This window comes from Mytilus galloprovincialis, chromosome 1 (genome assembly GCF_965363235.1).
Source record: "Mytilus galloprovincialis chromosome 1, xbMytGall1.hap1.1, whole genome shotgun sequence".
Classification (NCBI taxonomy): Eukaryota; Metazoa; Mollusca; class Bivalvia; order Mytilida; family Mytilidae; genus Mytilus; species Mytilus galloprovincialis.
Window position 1 is genome coordinate 107,220,170 of NC_134838.1, and position 20,117 is coordinate 107,240,286.

Consider the following 20,117-nt stretch of genomic DNA (forward strand, 5'->3'; position numbering starts at 1 on the left):
ATGTGATTGTTCTACCCTTTTCACAATTATTTCTCATTCCCAACTTTAATAACTGGTCCTGCTCTATTACATGAAACAGATCTAGAGTAGCCAACCTAGATACCTTGTCTTTGGGAGGTATATTTTGTACTGTCCAAAATATCACAATGATTCAAACAAAACAATTCTCTCAAACTGACATTATCACGATGCTTGATTACTTGATTGACAGCGTATATTTTACATTTACAGGATGTGTTGTAATATCTAATCGGCACTCCAATGGGAACAACTTAGATGATGTCCTCTCGCTAATTATTTCAAAGTCTTTTGACTATCATTAACGCATGTATCACACCAACTTTAAAACAATGGATGTAACAGATCCAGATCAGTCTGCCCCATGTCTTGACAATTGACAATGAGGGTCGTTTGAGAACAAAACTTTACAGTATGCCCTTCTTCTTGTCGACTTGTTCCTTTATTCATTATAGGCCGACTTTATACAGGAAATTATAAGGAAGAAGGAAAAGAAGTTAGCAGTATCCTTAAACTTTAGTTTCCGCTATACAAATGATGTTCTCTCACTAAATAATTAAAAATGGTGATGATGAACGCATCTATACCATCAAACTTGAGATATATGATACAACGTATAAAGTTAAGTTTGTCTCATTTCTTGTTCTACATCTGAAATTGACAACGAGGGTCGTTTATAATAAAACTTTACCACTATAGAGATGTGTTCAGCTTCCCAATTATAAACTGTCCATTTCTATGTAACAACTTTCAAGCAACGCCTGCAAACGAAGTATTATATAACTCCCAGTTGATACGATATTCCATGTTTTGTATTTCCTATCATGATTTCCTTGATAGAGGGTTTCTGCTCACAAGGAAGCTATCAAACCAAGAGTTCCAAGTGGTGAAGTTGAAAACATTCCAGTCCACTTTTCCACAAATGAGACCTACAGAATTAGACTAATTACCGGGTTTGTACTTATATGAGCATCACGACGGTGCAACATACGAAGCAGGATCTACTTACCCTTCTGGGACCATCCCCTTTTTCTTTGGGGGGGGGGGGGGGGGGGCTTCCTGTTGCTCATTCTTTGGTTTTTATGTATTGTGAACTGGTGTTTGTCGTTTGGTCGTTTTTCGTGTTTTGCCATTGCGTTGTTAGTTTATTTTCGACTCGCGATTTCCCGTTGATATTTATCCCCTCTCTATCGTTTCACATGTGTGTTATTATGAATCAAAGCGAAGGCATTATTTAACGAAAAATCGACACACATTAATTAATGTGAGGATAAGCATTCTTTAATGCGATATCCTTATACTTTAAAGTATCATACATATTATCGGCATGTTACGGTTATAATTAATATACTAGTACAATTGGATTTTTCAGTTTTCATTGCAGACAATTAAAACCTTGCATAACAAATAATTGTTTGCGTCAATCTTTCTTTCATGCTGTACCGGATTTTATTTTATAATGAGTAAGATCGTTTTCTGGTAGTTGCCTAGTAATAGTTTTTGTCTTTATCTCTTCACTTTGTTTCAGAGTAAAATATCTTCTAAACATTGTAAATACTCAAATACCTTAAATAAAAGCAACAGTAGTATACCGCTGTTCGAAAGTCATTAATCAATAGAGAGAAAACAAATCCTGGTTACAAACTAAACCTGAGGGAAACACATCACCTATAAAAAGAAAATAACGAAACAACAGAAACAGTAAAGAGAGACAACAAAAAACGACAATGGGGCACACACAGAAACGAACTTTAAAATAACAACTGCCATTTTCCTGACTTGGTACAGGACATTTTACGGAAAATGGTGAGTTGAACCTGATTTTGTGGGTAGCCAAAACTCGAGCTTTTATGGCAAGGTTAAACATAACACTAAAATGACAACATTACATGACAGGACTACAGTACAAATAAATGCAAGAATATTCAGGACAGAGACATACACAAATAAACAATACAATAATACATTTCGACATGCTAATAGTTATCAAAGGTACCAGGCTTATAATCTAATACACCAGACGCGCGTTTATTCTACATAAGACTCATCAGTGACGCTCAGATCAAAATAGTCAGAAAGCCTAATAAGTATAGAAAGCGTTGATGACCCAATATTTAATAGCTGAGAAAGACATACATAATCGTTTCATTATGTAAAACATTTGAATACATAAATTGCTCAAATCCAAACACTAGCACAACGACTGGAGCAGGAAATGAATATATTTAACGAGCGCACTGTTCTACACGATCTTGACGTGCTGATACGAATCGTTGTGTCGAAATTGTAATTTTCTGTCTAATGTTTTAGAATCTGTTTACCATTATTTCTCTTTTCATCATTTAATTTTAATACATTGTGTTGTCTGTCCAACTTCAATTGATAGCCACAGTCACTCCTTTTGTTTCTTTGTAGTTTCTAAAAATGTCTGCAAGATAAACAATCCATCATGCGTTTATAAATATATGTGTAAATATATATAGACTACGACATTTCATTTGTAGAAAAAATGTTAAGACATATTTCATGGCACGTCGTTAATTAAATAATTATTTAATTAATTCAGCGCATATTAATTGTCCCTTGTGGTTAGACGATAATACAACAAATGTCAAAGTTTAGTCAATAAATATGAATTTATATGGCTACTTTTATTACGTCATCAACACTGTTTTTCGTCAGACCTGCACTTTTTGAGAAATATCCTTAAAAAGAACAGCGAAACATTCAGAGGTCCAGTTTACAGTTCAAAGCGTGACATCTATTTCATGAGCTGCATACAAAATAGACTTGTGTCTCGTTCATCACTCCGGAAGTAGCACTAATAAGCAACACTGTATGTAATGTATATTATAAATTTATGGAGTGCGTTAATAACTGTTGTTGGAATTTTCAGTTTCCATACTACTGATGCACAGATAAAGCCAGGAGGAATAATGACACCAAAATTTATCAACAAAATTCTAAAGTTACATAATGACTATCGGAGAAGTGAAGGAGCATCAAACATGAAACAACTGGCAAGTACTGTATATAAGTCATTCATACAACTTTTCTTAGACCTTAAGCGTTCAAATGTTCTCTGTCTCTCGTTTAAAATAGAATGTAAAAGAAGCACTACGAGTAAATTGATTTCCAGTAAAACAAAAAGCAAGCTCGTTTTCGTTGGCCTCATAGAGCAAATCCAAATGAACCGGGCCTGTACATGTGGTTGTCGTCTCCTTGTTGTATTTTGTTTATTTCTTTTATATCTACCCAACAGCTAGACTCGTTGATCTAACCACTAGTTTGATCTGTAGATGTATATTTCTGACCTCTAATGGTGACATTTTGATAACGTGAGAATCGTCATGGAGGGTGGAAATTTATAGCAGGAGGTGCTTACCCTTTCGATGTATCCGATCTCGCTCCTTTGGAGTTCATGCGATTCCTGCAGTCTTTGAGTGTGTTTTTTTTTTATTTATATCTTCCTGTCTTCTCTGAACATCGGTCATGTAATGTCGCCTTAGTCGGACTTAAATTACATATAGCTAGCTATATGGTAACTTTGTTGTTTGGTCTTATTCTGAATGATATTTTGTTTGATTAATTGTTTTTATATAAGGGGAGATAACTTAGAAAATTTTATAAAATAGCTTTTAAAGGATGACTGTTGACCAAAATACTCTCTCGATCTTTCTTTTTACTGAAAGCACATAGGTACAATATTTCGAATTCAGATTCATAAATATATCGTGTGCAGTTGTCTTTCTATTTACACAAAAAAGGTGGGCTTCCAATGCGTCATATTTGCAACAACTTCACAACTTGTAGCTCGAAAAAATACAAATATGTGCTGGTACATATAACAAGTGTAAAATATTCGTAGTCATCTGTGATATGTGTTTCAAATGACACCAACTTTTCTATGTAGAACCAATGGTTTAATAGATTCCCTTTAATCAGCAATAATCTCGCCGGAAAATCAAGATAGGGCACGCATGCCGTGGACATCGTATCAATGGGAGACATTTCTACATTTGAACATGTGCCGTTAGACTGTTGTTAAACATAATTTGAAAGTTTACAATGGGGACATTTCCTTCGGTGATATGTTTAGCCCTCAACCCATGCCCATTGTGATTTATTAGATACAAGCCAAGACTTGAAGCAGACTTAACTTGATATAATTTCCAAAGACGCTAACAAAACAGTCACCACAGTTTGAAATAATCAGTGATATTTATTTGCCCTGGCGTTGTCAGTTTGTTTTCGACTTAAAGCTTAAACGCCCCTTTAGTATCTTTCGCCTCTCTGCTTTGGATAGATACGAGACTATGATTTATATAGTATATAAATGTAATAGCAAGATTTATCTATTTACGACTTTTTAAGATAGAGGGAAAGGATAGAATATACCATACAACACAACAGCAAATTCCTCGAAGTCATTTTTAAAAGATGATTTGCAGGTTTATAAAAGAAATTTATATTCTCACGTGTATAACGATGTTATCTGATATGTATATTTAGATTGCTTCAATTTTCTTAAATAGAGATGGAGTCGAAAATTGCAGAATGACGCTCAGGCCTGGGCTGGTAAATGTAGATATGCACATGCATATGGTAAATGGGGAGAAAACGTGTTTAAAGCTGAATCTTTTTTGCCTGATGATGTCCTGATAGAACGGGCTATCAGTGAATGGTATTTTGAGAAGATGAGCTGGAAATTCACACCTGATTGTTCAGAAGCTTGTCATTACACACAGGTATGTCATTTTTCTTAACAATTATTTTATTTTATTTTAGTGCAAGTTTTGTTGACCTGTCGACATTTTTATCGACAAAGCATTAATGCGATATAATATTATGACAATGTTGTCAATTTAATGGTTGTATCAACTCTAACTGAATCATTCAAACAAGTTCATAATGATCTATTATAACACTTTTAGTCTAAAAACTTCATTTTTATGAATTAGTTTTAAATATATGTTTTTAATTAAGTTTATGGTCACACATTTCTTTGACAAATATTCAATAATGTAATAAAAAGTTGAATATTTGTGAAAATTTCCGCTAAATGATAATGATCGATTTGTTTTATTTCTCTGATCATTTATTTTTATTTATTATTTATATAGTACAAATGCAAAAACAGTAGAATCTGTAAATTACAATTTACATAAAAACAAAGAAATAATTCATTTTTTTGTATGATAATAACGATGAATCATGCAGGTCTGTCAAACACGCGAACATTTCTTGAGAAAAGTTATTATTAAAAAACAATGATAAAAATCACCATTATAATTAATTTATTATTGTGTCACAAATTTATATGATTATACTTAATTTTAAGTCTGAAAACAATATTTTCATTCTTAACTTTCTAGTCCAATGAGAAATACATAATCCTACAAATGTTTCTTATTATTTTATTCTTGCGTATATAAATTTTGAATGTAGTTACATTTTTGATTGTTTGAGATTTTTCAAAACGTTTTACTCTAAAATATTGGATAGCATTTGCCATTTTGAACGTCAACTATGTAACATAACTGTTATAAATAATGCATACTATAAACATTACATATAATATGCTTACCCAGACTAAATTCTTGTCTTGAGGTTTTTGTATCATTGATATAGACGATCTTGACAAAATATTAAGAATTGAAAGTACTTAAGATTTGACCAAAAGCGGGATTGAAGAATTGAGTTCGTAGAATCGATATAACAAATTTTCCAAGGACCACAACTGTCGAAATAATCTCAAAACCATAACGAAACTCACATATTTGATAACTTGACATTAGCAAAGTCGTTTGTGACTGTATAGAGCAATGAAAAAATCCTACTTTGTTGGTTCCAGTCAGGGTCATCTCACATAATATTACTATCGTACATGTTTGCTTAATTTTTATTAGGTTGTTTGGGCAGAATCGGAAGAAATAGGATGCGCCTTCAAACGTTGTACAACTTTATTTTTGGCAGAAGAATTTATACCAAATGGTTGGATGTTGGTTTGTTATTACAATCCACAGTATGTAATTTATGATAATTTAAAAACTAACAAATGGCATAAAATTACTGATTGACCAAACAATACATGTGGAAGGATAGTTTTAACGACGACAAGTAAAAAGTAAAACGGGGAACAAATATGAAGGCGACAATTAAAAAAATACTAAAAAACATCATAGCTAACAGAAAAATAGACAAACTGGCCATAATTTGTTAACAGAAACCAAATATTGAACAACATAACCCTGACACTAACCGATTGCGAACTCATGTGCTTCGAAACGTTTCCCCAAATAGTGCCATCATTCGTGTTGCTTATTAACGATTGAATCCTCTATTAAGTCGATATAATACTGTCACATCGAGAAACTAGCTGTATAGACTATAGTGTGGCTAAACTTGAGCTTCATTGGTTTAATGACCTTCTTGTAAGCACATACCGTCTATCATGAAAATCATCATAGAAAGAGCCATCCAAGATCAATCCTATTAACTTAGAGATATATCTTAACATGCAGAAACGAATGAAATAATGCTGCATAGAAATGAAAATATCACAATAGGACAATTTAAATAACCTCTTGTCGTGAAATATAGCTCTGAAACAATCCTCACTATCAATTTTTAGTTGAAAGTCAAGATATGAACCAGACTTTATTTATCTGAGATATCCATTTTTACCAACTTAATTGGATAAATGCAATCAACATGATCACCACACAATTATTCAAAAGGACATAGTTTACATAGCAGTACTTAAAGTCAAAGGACAGTTCTATCTTATTTTCATTCTTCTTGAACCCCTTGTATGATATAAAATACGTTGTAGAGAAGAGGAGCCAGTTGATTCCCAACTATTAGTTTATATTCATACACATATTAGTACAATGTATATAAACATCATCAGCTACGATTAACTTTTACAATATAAATTGAAAAGGGTCAACATAAAGGTGATTTGTAAATAATAATAGATGTCAGCAGGTTCTCGGAGGGGTATTGATAGCAGACACAGTTACTCTTTTTTGATAACTAACACCATATTCTGCATTTTATCTAGTAAAACCACAAACACTGTGTATCTTCGACCGTGTAAAAAGTAAAATATTAAAAATATCTCTGAGGTAAATTTGAAAGAAAAGTCCATATTCAAATGGCAAATCAAATGCTCAAACAATAAAACGAATGAATAACAACTGTCATATTCCTGACTTTGTCAAGTATTTCCTAATGTTGAAAATTTGGTTTGCAAAACGTTTGTGAGTCGGAACAGTCGTTTCAAACTCATACGTAACATTGACTATGACTGTAAGCCTGACTAGCAATTGAAGCAGGAAACATTATTTTATGCAGATTTAATTTTTTCTTAATATGAATATTTTTTTTACAGAGGAAATATTATAGGACAGATGCCGTATACGCATGGTAAACCATGTGGTGCTTGTAAACCGGGATATTCATGTAGCCGGACACTTTGCGGCAGTATGTATATTTTTCGTGTTGAATTCAAATCATTGCAATTTCCTTGCCCAATAACATTTCATGAATACAAATATAATTGTTATGGGTTGGGTTTTTTTTTATATCAAGAGCCCTCAGATTAATTGATAATTATCAAGCATTGTCTATTTTCAATGTAAATAGTTACGTGCTTGCTTGGGACGTTCAGCTACTGAAACATTTATTGTAGCAACAGATAACTTGGATGCCAGAAAGGTGTATTAAATTATTAATTAAAACAAGTTTTGTTTAACTTATAGAAGGAGCAGCGGCAAAACGGTATATGCCTCATAATAATCGCCGCCCAGTTCCTCCTCATCATTCTAGACCAAAACCAACACCTAGAGGTCACCGTAAGTATACACGTGTATTAGTGTTCAGTCATGGTGAAGGAAAGTGGTAATGCACATGTTAATATTTGTTAAATCTCATGTTCATTTTGAGCAATGCACATGGTAGATTTGAAAATGCACATGTTAGTAGTTTGTGGTGCATATGTGAATTTGATGATATACAATTCAAAAATAGATAAAGCACATCTTTAAAGGGGCGATTATTGTGTAAATTATAGACATAAGTCAAATAATAATTGTTTGTAAACGTATCATATCGAAATTTAAAAAGCATATTCATAATACACTCAATTATGATCATTTCTAAGTGGTTACTAATTGCCGTACGGTGTTTAAATTTTGCTTGATTATAAAAACTGATTTTTGGCTTTTGTTTGCTGCCTTAAAATCTTTAAAACGTTGGTCCAAGAATTGTTATATCAAACTTAGGCGGCTAGCCAACAAGCAAATGTTTGATTTTCGTTGAAGTCACTGTCTTTATTCTAAAGACTGAAACATAGTACACGATTCAAAAGATCAACAGGTTTATTATCCACTGCTGTAATGGTTTCATCGTTACCACAATATTGTTTTCATTTCTAACGGAATATGCCAGAGTCGTAGCAGAAACTTTATATCAAATAGTTAAAAAAGCAAAGTAATCAAGTAAACGCTGTCACCCAACAACTTTCATGTGATCTTTTATATTAATATCATACAATATTTTACCAATAACAAGGGGCACCACCACCTCCAACACAACTCAGACACACCTCCCATTCAGCTCGTTCTCACGCAAACAGACATAAATCTGGTCCAAACGCTCAACCACCTCCTGGGTACAGATACCAACCAGCAGTCAATCAACCACCTAGACCAGCAGCAAATCAACCACCAAGACCTGCAGCTCATCCTCCCCGACAATCAACTCAACCTGGCCGACAACCAGCGCATCCTCCACGGCAACAACTGCATCCTCCACGACAACCTCATAATCCGGGAGCACATGTTGGTCAATATCAGCCACAACCATATCCAAGTAATTCACAGCACTATAATCGAATATATACGTGCATGTATAATATAATCTTTATAATATTCTACAGCTCTTTCGTCTCTCTTATTCAGATTGTTAGCTCACCTGAACAAATTTTCTAGATTAGCTGTCGTTTATTGTCAAAGCGTTTAAAATTTACAATTTATGACCTGAAACCGCCCGTCCAAAATTAACTATATTTGGTTTGACCGAATGAACAGTCACGACCACCAGAAGGAATCGTCGATTCTGATTGGATGATTTTCAAATCTTTTCCAACATGAAACAACAAGACGATATGATTGAAACTAGTATAGGGTATTGACGATTAAAGGACTCTACAAAATATCCTCAGTTATATTAGTCGAGGTGACAAACAGGAATTTATAAATAACGCATAGATTACATACAAATCTATGGAAAATCATTGTCCGTCTTCTTCTCTAAATTTACTTAGCAAATATTTACAAACTTTTAAAAACGATGCACGAAGGGGCGTATACAAATGATTCTCATTTAAATGGGACAATTATAAAACACAAATTCTGTGAAAAAAAACAGGTTTAAATGTCTTGGAACTTTACAGGACTAATAAGTGGGGGAACCTCATATAATTTTCATATCGCTATAATGTTAAAAGTCAAATCACAAAAATACTGAACTCCGAGGAAAATTCAATAAGGAAAGTCCTTAATAAAATGGAAAAATCAAAAGCTCAAACGAATAAATCGAAATTATCCTGACTTGGTACAAGCATTTTCTTATAGCTATATAATGTTAACAAATAGTTCTTATACAAAATACGATTTTCATTTTCTATTAGAAAGCAAGACCAGCGTAAATCAAACTTAAAAAGGAAAATGTAATATTATGAAAGGGGAAAGTGACTTGCTTTCATTCTAATTATTTAAACTGTAGGGATTTTACATTACCATACATGTTAAATCAGAAATGAGTATTTCTAGGTTTAGAAGGACTGACATTTCTTATAAAAAATCTCACTATTTAGCAATAAGTTATACCTACATTGTGTAGAACGATAGTGAGTCTATCATGAGTGGTAATGTTGATACAAATCCAAAGTTCCATGACAAATACTGACAATGCAAAGCAAAGTTTGAAATTAGATTCGTGTTTTTATTCAAACAAAAAGTAAAATCACAAAAATACTGAACTCCGAGGAAAATTCAATCGGAAAGTCCCTAATCAAATTGCAAAATCAAATGACAAAACACATCAAAGGAATGGACAACAACTGTCATATTCCTGACTTGGTACAGGCATTTTCAAATGTAGAAAATTTTGGATTGAACCTGGTTTTAAAGCGCTAAACCTCTCACTTGTACGACAGTCGCATCAAATTTAATAACATTGATAATGATGCATGAACAAAACAAGCAGACACAATAGGTAAAAATGACACAAATAAAGGTACAAAGTCTGATTCGGTAGGTCACATTCGTGAAAAGGGAACGGGATTGTACGACATAAGGAACATATCCGATATCATTTATATAAAAGATATTACATAACAATGAACCAACTCGTGATGGCGGCGCCCGTAAAATTTACGAAATGATGATTTTAGCTTCCCAATGCTTCACTTTTGGGAAGATGAAATCAACTCTTTTGTCGTTAAGTTTTGTTTTCAACCGACCCTCATAGTCAATTTCTAGATATAGATCCTAATCAAGTGTCAAAATCCGTAAACTATCCGTTGATCGTTTAATATCTGATGCGCATTTATTATTGATTGTCTTTCTGATATGCGATGTAAACTGCCAACACTCGTACTTGCAATTTTGTGAAACAATGAAATCTTCAGCAAAACAATAATATAATTACCATTGTAGAAATGAGATAGGAAGATATCAGAAATACGATGTTCACTAACATTGGAATCTTATTAACAATGCATATACCAAAAGGTACGATAACATGGGGAATTTCGGTGTGTTAGATAGCTAATGTTGCATCATTAATTGCTTACTACTATCTGACATCAAGAAGTTACTAACAATGATATTCATCTAGAGGGCTATACACGAATATCTTTGGGACATTTTAACACAAATATTTAGCGGTTTTGGTGTAATCCTTTATTGTACTTCCAGGATTGTAGATATAAGAAGATGTGGTATGAATGCCAATAAGACAACTCTCCATCAAAGTATATTTATTAAAAATAGAAGTCATTGAACTATACTTTTTCTGCGATAAGTCTAGAAAACAGATATATAACAATAAAGCTTCAAATCTTCATATTGCCTTATAAATATCCCCATTTCCGTGTCGATCGACATTACCGTCCTTCATCCCGATCGTCTAACGTTGCAGAACCTGCCTATTGGATTTATCTTTAATTTGACGTGCTCGTAATGACTTTTGATGAACTATTTGCAACTGGAGGTTAGGCACAGACTAGTATTCAGCAAAGCTAAGCTGATAAAAATAACTGTAGTCATCTTTGATTTGTTAGTCTTTCAGATTTATCTATTTAACAATATGAAATTAAATCGTTTCGAAATGTGTGAAGTAAGTTTCGTTTTATATTTATGCTTTTTTTCCTTGTTCACAAACAATTGCCATTTCACATTTGTCTATTAAAAGAGGTAGAATGAAAGTACATAATGATATTTTGTCGAACTAATTTTGTTTTGATAACAGGTATTTTTTCACTTATTAGGTAAAAAACGAGCTCACCCGCCTAAGCCTCAAGCAACCGCTCAAGTTCAGTATATATCGGGGAAAGTCCTAACCGGTAAAGTACATTAATAATTGAAGTCTTTATTCACAACTAAAACTTTTTCTATCACCAAATATTTTCTTTAACATCGCTATTGACCAGGACAATTACTGTTTGTAAAAGGTCAAGATCAACACACTGGACATAAATTTTAACCTTTTAAAGTTGTTACTTTTATGAAATAAAAAATATTAAAATGTGGAATAAATATTATAAGATTGGACACAGTATAAATATGACATTCATTCATCGACACAAGATCATCAAAAACAAACATCTAACATTATACTGATTATCATCAGCCCAGTAGTCAGCACTTCGCAGTTGACATTTATATCAATTACATGGTCATTTTTATAAATTTCCCGTTACAAAACTTAGAAATTTCGAAAATCTAAGGATTTTCTTATCCCATGAATAGATTACCTTAGCTGTATTTAACACAACTTTTTGGAATTTTGGGTCTTCAATGCTCTTCATCTTGGTACTTGTTTGGCTTTATTTTGATTTGAGCGTGACTGATGAGTCTTATGTAGACGAAACGTGCGTCTGGCGTATTGAATTATAATCCTGGTTCCTTTGATAACTATTGTCCAATCATTTCTCTTGTGTGTTCATGCATGAGGTGGTTAACATACATATAACACCATTTTAGGTTGGATGCCAGTAAAGACACCACCAAGATCAAACAACAATCAAACAAGTTTTCCTCCAACTCCAGGTATGAATATATTTGTTAGAACAGTTTTGATCTGCTTATTATTTCAATAGTTGGCTCTGTTGCTAATCGGGCAACTTATAAAATTTCCAGAATACATAACCAGTATAAGTCAGTCTTTCTGCTCTTTGTAAGATTCCTATGAAATGTGTCATTTTATCACAACCCGTAGCTTGTAAGACAAGTTCGGTGACCTATCATTTTATAATATAATTTTTGAGTATATCAAAATGTATGACAAAATATAAAAAAGGTCTAATGTTTCATTTATACTCCCGTATTTATGCGAATTATGTTGGCAAGAAAAACACAACGTCATCAAGATGGCATTTCAATAGAACATTGTAATGACCTTTTCCTGATGTGCATGTGTTTGGTTTAAATATTGAGAGTTTACTCTAACAGTCTTAATAGTTGTGTGAAGATATGTTAGGGCGGGTTGAGGAGAGTCAATTTTAAAATTGTGTGATTTATCATTTTCGTCACTTTAAGTTGTTGAAAGTGACATTAGTCTGATAAGCGACATAACTCCGATCTATATTGGTAACAATCGTATGTGTTTCAGTACGATGATTTTCGTTCTCTTTCATACATATAACCAATACAGATGATAAATAAGATGCAAGTTGTAGTAATCAAAATTATTGTATGGTGCATTATGCTAGTTATAAACAATATTTTGCTAAACCTTTTGAAAAGAATTGATACTGTTGTATACCCTTATCCGAAAGTGACATTCATTTTAATTGCCTTCGGAAAATATGAATTTTGTTGGGTGAACGCGAATTTCCATATCTGCTCAGACAAGAGAAATCAGAAGTTACTTGAAATATAAATCTGATTTGACTATCGAATGCTTTTCTGTTTTTGATATATAATCATAATAGTGTCTTAATTTATATACACAATTTACTATTTAGCATGTACGGTTCTATATTCCTGCAACTTCACAAACAGAAATTTCAAAAATCATACTGTTTAACCAATATTATTGCTACTAACATTTTTCAATGTTTTTAGTTTTGTCTGGAAATACAATTATCAAAAGTGTGAAACCTGTACCAACAAAACCAAGGCAAGAGCAAAATCCATATTCAGGTGGCCGTTCGGCGCCTTCAACTCAGATTAATGGAGTTCAACAATATCCTCAGCCATCACCTGTCCAACACCAACAACAATATTCTGTTCAACAGCCAAAACAACAACAGCAGCCGCAAATTCAACATCAACCAAAACCTGTATTTCAACAGCAAACACATTTTAAATACCAACAACCAAAATCACAACCCCCCGTTGCTGTCAATACACGACAACACTCGGTACACCAAGCCCCTCAACAACAGCAACAACAGCCTCATCAGCAAATACTTCAGCCTGCACCTCAATCATATAGACAGCCACAACAACAATCACAACACGTACCGAACCAACAGCCTCAGCAAAACTACCAGTCAGCACCACAACCTTATATACAGCAGCAACAATCCCAGCAAGTACCGGTACCACAACATCAACAAGCAGTCCAGTCAGCACCACAACCATATATACAGCCGCAACAATCCCAACAAGTACCGGTACCACAACACCAGCAAGCAGTCCAGTCAGTACCACAACCATATAGACAAACACAACAATCTCCCCAAGGAGGCCACCAACAATATAGACCACAACCTAACACTAATCAAAGACCAACTAATCAGAATCCTGTTTATGCTCCTCAACAATATCAAAATCATTATCCAGTGAATACCTCCAGTCAGATACCACATAATCAACAAGGATCTGTGCAGCCATACCATCAGAATGGTTATCAAGTGCAAGGTAAATAATGATAATTAAAATTGCACTTTTTCTCAGAAATTTTTTGATATAATTATCGAAAAGTCAAATAAAATAATAATCATTGTTTCAAAACACTTAATAATCATAAATTATAATCAGAAAATTGATATATGTTCTTAAGTTGTGTGAGTATATGCACACAACATAAAGAAAAATGTATTGAGATTATATTGTCAGTCGTCAATGATTATGAAAAAATGCATGACAATGACATTTAAGTCTAAACAATTTTGTTTCTTGCGAAATTCTGTAAATCCAAATTAAAGGTAAAAATTATCAGTCAGTTAAATACTGGTTTATCAGATAAAATAAATAACTATCACAATTTTTTTCTTATTTCATATCACAGACCAACAGTACCTTCAATACCAGAAACAGTGGTCTCCTCCACAAGCGCCCGCACCAGTGCCAGCTTATCATCAGCATCAGGAACAAAAACGTCCACAACCTGCCCCACAGCCTGCACATGTCTTTGTTGGTAAATTCATTTATGGCTATTTCTGTTTAATTGAAAAAAAATATATTCACATATTATTCATCTCGATTTTGTATAGTCTGTGAAAAAATTATATAACCCTTTTTTGTGGTAACTAAAAGGTATTTAGCTTTATTCCATACTTTTACTTTAATCAAGAAATGACTTTGATATTGTGGTGGACTACACGTCCCTCTAGATATCACAAGTTCTAAGGCATGTGACTACTATAGACAATATATTACTTTGATAGCGTGGTGGACTACATGTCACTCTGGGTATCAATAGCTCAATAGCAAAACTTTACTGTAGGCAAGCTATAAATTTGATACTGTGGTGGACTGCAGGCTCTCTTGGTATCACTAGCTTAATAGCAAAACATTACTGTAGGCAAATTACTTTGATAGCGAGTTGGACTACAGGTCCCTCTGGGTATCAGAAGCTCTACGACAAGTCCTTACTATAGACAAGATGTAACGTTGATTTGGTGTTGGTCGCAAGTCTCTCTGGATATCAAAACCCAATGGACCGTCCTTACTGTTGGCAAGCTATTACTTTGATATTGAAATCTTATAATTCATAAGTTGAAATATCAAATTTGTTAAGTTTTAAGATTATCTTCCCGATGCACAGTTACTCCCTTTAGCTAACTGTTGTGTTCCTTTTTGGTGATACTCTATGTGCATTAAAGTCTTCAGAGTTTTATACTTTTGCTTCAGCATGTCAACTATAAAACATAATTATGTTCGAACATTCTAATTCCAATGGGGACTCACTTTGCACCAATAATGGCGGACCTGTTTCTGTATTGCTACAAGTTACAATTTATGACTAAAATCAGCAAAGACTCATCAAAACAACATCGGAATCAAAAATGTAATTAATAACTCTTTTATCTATTTGGATGATAAATTGGCTCTAAATAATGACAATTTCAGTATGTACAATTAAGAGATTTATCCTGCTTAACTGATTTTGAATAAAGCTAATACTAACAACAAATACTGCCCTTTTCGGGATCTTGATATCTATATCTTTCGCGGGAAGCTTAATACGGAATTTTACAATAAAAGAGATACTTTTTTTCATTTCCTATTGTTTAAAATTATATTTTTTTAAAGTGACGATGTTCCCTTGATGCCATCTTATGGTGTTTATATATCTCAACTTGTAAGATTCGAATTATTACACCAGGGTGTTCAATATCACAAACTTGTCATATCATTTACCATAGTTTATCATCGATACAAGGACATCATTTAAGAAATTATTCCTTCATGTCCTGCTCTATGTTCATTTTAATATGGGTAGGCATTATAATTGTCAATATTGTACACTGACAGCTTATTTTATGAAACAATTTCAATGTCAAACCTTTAAACAGATTTATGCAGAAGGGATATATTTCGATACTGTTGTCAGGTCATTTAAGATTGCATCTCTTTAATTAATATTGATTCACTCAAAGGGTCTTTGCATCCGAAAATTGACACATATGTTCTTGAACCAGTTGTTGGATATGAAACAGACTATGTTCTATTTTAAGATGGGATGTATCAAGTCAGGAACAAGAAAATTTTACTTAATCCCCTAACTGGAGGGATTGTACTAGATTTTCATATGATGAAGACATACTCTTTCAATCAGTTGAATTGAGTTCTGGAGCTGGCATGTCAGTTGATTAGTAGTCCTTTGTTAATTTGTGTTATCATTGTCATTTTGATAAGTTTCTCCTGTTACCAATACTAACATCGGACTCAGCCTTCTTTAAAACTGAGTTTAACTATGGGTATTGCTGTGTGCTTATTTATTCTACATTGGCTAGAGATATTTTTGATCTCACAAAATATGTTTAATCCCGCCGCATTTTTACGCATGTCCTATGTCAGGAACCACAAGCAGTTGCTAGTCTAGTATGATTTTTTTTTCTTTATTTCTGGTCTTTTGTATGTTTCGGAGTTAAGCATGACGTCCATTTTCTATGAACTAGTACACATTTTTAAAAGTGGCCAACTGAAACCCGACTCGGGTACGGGATTATTATTTTGCTGTTTTGAAGACCTATTGGTGGCTTTTGACTCTTTACTGCTCTTGTTTGCAAAGTAAAATGGTATTTCTTATAGTTCAAACAATATGCACTAACATTATGTTCAAATGAAAAATAAATCCCCAACACGTGCAGTAATTCATATTCAAGACGTTATAAAACGGGTTTTCATCACAAATTTTATTTATACACTATTAGTTGTTAATTTTTTATATACTACAAAAATCAACCAAAAAAAATCAATTCATTTTGTCCCAAGATGACTTTTAAAATGTTTATATCGTTGAAAAAGCTCCAAATTATCTCCCTTTGGTGCAACAATGTAATTTTTTTGTGACCTACATGTTTTATTATTATTTTTCAAATAAGCTTTTTTTAGGGATTTCTGTAATTTAGTTATTTTTCATTTTGATTTTGCCTCTATTCTCCTAATAGTTCAAAAGAAAAAAGTACCTTAACAAAAATGCATGTTTCTTTCGAAGGCAGTTTGTAAGCTTAAATGAACGGTGACCCAATTGTTCTATCTTATTTTCATATTAAGTATATTATGAAGTTCATACATAGAAAAAATAGCAAAATTCTATATTTTAAAAAAATGGATTTATACCCTCGAGCCCCCTTAGGAATGGTAATGCATATAATACGCCATAAAAGAAATTGTTAAAATTTGGTGATATAGAACACATTATATTCATTATAGTTTTCTGAATAATAAAATAGATTGTTTTGTTTCATTGTAGATCCACGTCCAATATACGTACCACCTGCACCAGTACCATTAACAACCACGACTCCCGTTCCTCCTCCCCCTACATGTTATGATCAGGACAAAAATTGTAAACATTGGGGAGTATATTGTACAAGTAACCCGTATGTTCACGATCATTGTCGTATGACATGCAGTACGTGCACCATACCAATTCCACCAATAGGTAATATAGTCATAGAAACGTTTTTGAATTAATTGCTTATGATGAGACAAGTCAGTTTTACTCTTTTGAATTTATCCTTAAATTCGGTACTTCTGTCATACGCTTTATTAGTTAAATAAAATAGCAATAAATGTTCGAGATTAAATGTGGTTCTAACATAATTGTTGTACTTTCAAAAATGATAGACTTGTCTTAAATATAAATATAAAAAAAAACTGATGTTATCAGTGCTGTCGATTACGCTTAATACATTGTAAATATTTTTAAGACCATCGGAAGTAGGTCTTAAACAACCGTTACCGATATGCTTTGAATAAAATAAATGCACAAGTTTATGTTACACAGGCAACTCAAATGAAAAACAGGGAAATTTTGCCAAAAACGAAAAAAAAGTAAAAAACAAACAAGCCTTCAAAATAATACACAAAACACCAAAGACTTAACTGCACAAACACCAACAATAACCGGGGGACCTCTGGAAGGTTTGACATATCTTTGCTTTCTTATTACTTTATGTTTGCTGAACATATGCTAATATGTCTCTTTTTATCCTTTTTTTTTCAAAACTTAAGTCTATTACGATAACATCGGGTCAAGTTTGATAAAGGAAAAAATTTTAATGTTGAGAATGATATACATGTTGAGAAATATATAATACAATATAAATGAAGATTTAATTATGTTTCTATTATAGATCTCTACCTCACTCTTAACCAATAGTTTTTTGCATTAATTTATATATAACTATTGTTTGTGAAAAAAAGTATTATCTATTTAGTGGTGTATAAAATACCCGATGATGATTTCTTTCAGCGCCCGAAAAAGTGATTCACACAACTGCCTCTCAAACGACAACTCCTCAGTCGTCTTTAGTGCCTTCTAATCCACCGTCTACAATTACAGTTAGAACTGATAATCAAAGAAATCCAAATAGACATTCACCAAGAAGAACCCCACCCCCGCCAATGCACAATACATATCCTACAACAACAGCAGCATATTATCCACAAACAACGGGGTTTAACCAGCAACAAGCAGCAACTCATATACCTGGACAGGGTACACAAGGTGTTCCTGGATTCGGACTATGTACAGACTTCGATAAACGATGCAAACAATGGGCTCAATATTGTGGAATAGACGAATATGTTGATGATATGTGTCGATTAACTTGTATCACATGTCGTTAGTGCTATTAATTCTAAATCTGTCTTGTGTTGTATACTTAATGTATACAGTTAGTGCAATATGTTTCACCGTAAACATGTGATCGGTGTTTTTGCACTTTTTATGTTGAGGGAATTTTTTTTAAAAGTTTTATGTCGTGGTTATGTCACCTCTTGCGTAATTTATTCTTCAATCAATATTTGAATGAAGGTATAAATGGCTTATTTGAACTTGGATAAACACTGTGACATAACTCCATACCTTTTATAATGCAAAGCCTGACATCTGTTATTGAACTTAAATAAGCAAACCTATTCTATTCCGAAACGCATTGTAAGTACAATAGTCAACAGTTCTAGTATTTGTTTCAGAGTATTAAGATGTGTGATCCAATTGAAACGCAAATCACAATGTACAAATGTCATAATTATTCAATTTACAGCAACTTGTAAGAAGCGTTATTAAAGTATTATTAAAGGTTGTATAATCTGTCAATTTCCAGGCTATTTTCCAATGTTTTTTTTAAAGTTCGAATCGAAGACGAATAAATATTCCAATTTCATGATACAGCACTTGTGTTTCTATTTTACTTTGTCTTTTTTCAGCAATAAAATGCAGTCTGCCATCGTATGATGTTAACATCTCCCTTTTAAAATGTTAAACTGGTTCATCGACAAACTTTACTAACAGAAGCATGCTCCTTTCACAAAATCTATTGAAACAATATATTTGAACTTACTGGCGACATGTTTTTTATGTTATACATCTTTATATACCATAATAGTCATCTGGTCTGTAATATTACCAATTGTATTATATTCCCGTTTATGACATTGTGTCTGAAAGTGTCATACAAGTGAGAGGTGTTAATTAGCTTGCTACAACAAGGTTCAATCTACCATTTTCTACATTAGAAAATGCCAACAAGTTAGGGATATGACAGTTCTTATCCATTCGTTTGATGTTTTTGAGCTTTTGATTTTGCCATTTGATTAGGAACATTCCATTTTTGAATTTTCGTCGGAGTTCAGTATTTTTGTGATTTTACTTTTTTCGAATGGTGGATGATGGATGCATATCATGAGACACTCACCCTGCCAACGCAACCGGTCTCGCTCCTTTTGAAGTTCATACGATTCCCCAATATTTGTTTGTTACCATGATTTATATCTGGTACTTGATTTCAGATCATAACATAGGTAAACTACTGTTACCTGATTGTATATTCATTTTTTAAATTAAAAAACCACGAGTAGATACCAGAAGTTTGAATTAACGCACAATAATCATTGATTTGC

General features: G+C 33.0%; 1 protein-coding gene across 2 annotated transcripts; it reads left to right on the forward strand.

The window, feature by feature from the left end:
- Positions 1 to 4,442: 4,442 nt before the first annotated feature.
- LOC143049633 (uncharacterized) lies at positions 4,443 to 19,384 on the forward strand. 2 transcript variants are annotated; one of them, XM_076223235.1, is made up of 11 exons: positions 4,443 to 4,766; positions 5,928 to 6,043; positions 7,415 to 7,506; positions 7,785 to 7,877; positions 8,596 to 8,895; positions 11,579 to 11,653; positions 12,294 to 12,359; positions 13,377 to 14,177; positions 14,548 to 14,676; positions 17,461 to 17,652; positions 18,466 to 19,384. In XM_076223235.1, exons 1-11 carry the CDS (start codon positions 4,716 to 4,718, stop codon positions 18,840 to 18,842), a joined length of 2,292 nt encoding a protein of 763 aa, XP_076079350.1. In that variant the 5' UTR covers positions 4,443 to 4,715; the 3' UTR covers positions 18,843 to 19,384. The 2 variants fall into 2 exon arrangements, with proteins under 2 accessions (XP_076079350.1, XP_076079358.1); XM_076223243.1 differs by lacking the exon at positions 8,596 to 8,895 and having other exon boundaries at positions 4,446 to 4,766.
- Positions 19,385 to 20,117: the final 733 nt, after the last annotated feature.

Excerpts from the sequence above, each read along its gene's own strand:
- LOC143049633 (XM_076223235.1), top strand. The coding sequence starts at position 4,716 with ATGAGCTGGAAATTCACACCTGATTGTTCAGAAGCTTGTCATTACACA. Across the intron at positions 7,507-7,784 it reads TAGCCGGACACTTTGCGGCA|AAGGAGCAGCGGCAAAACGG; the intron begins GTATGTATATTT and ends TTTAACTTATAG. Across the intron at positions 17,653-18,465 it reads CATACCAATTCCACCAATAG|CGCCCGAAAAAGTGATTCAC; the intron begins GTAATATAGTCA and ends GATTTCTTTCAG.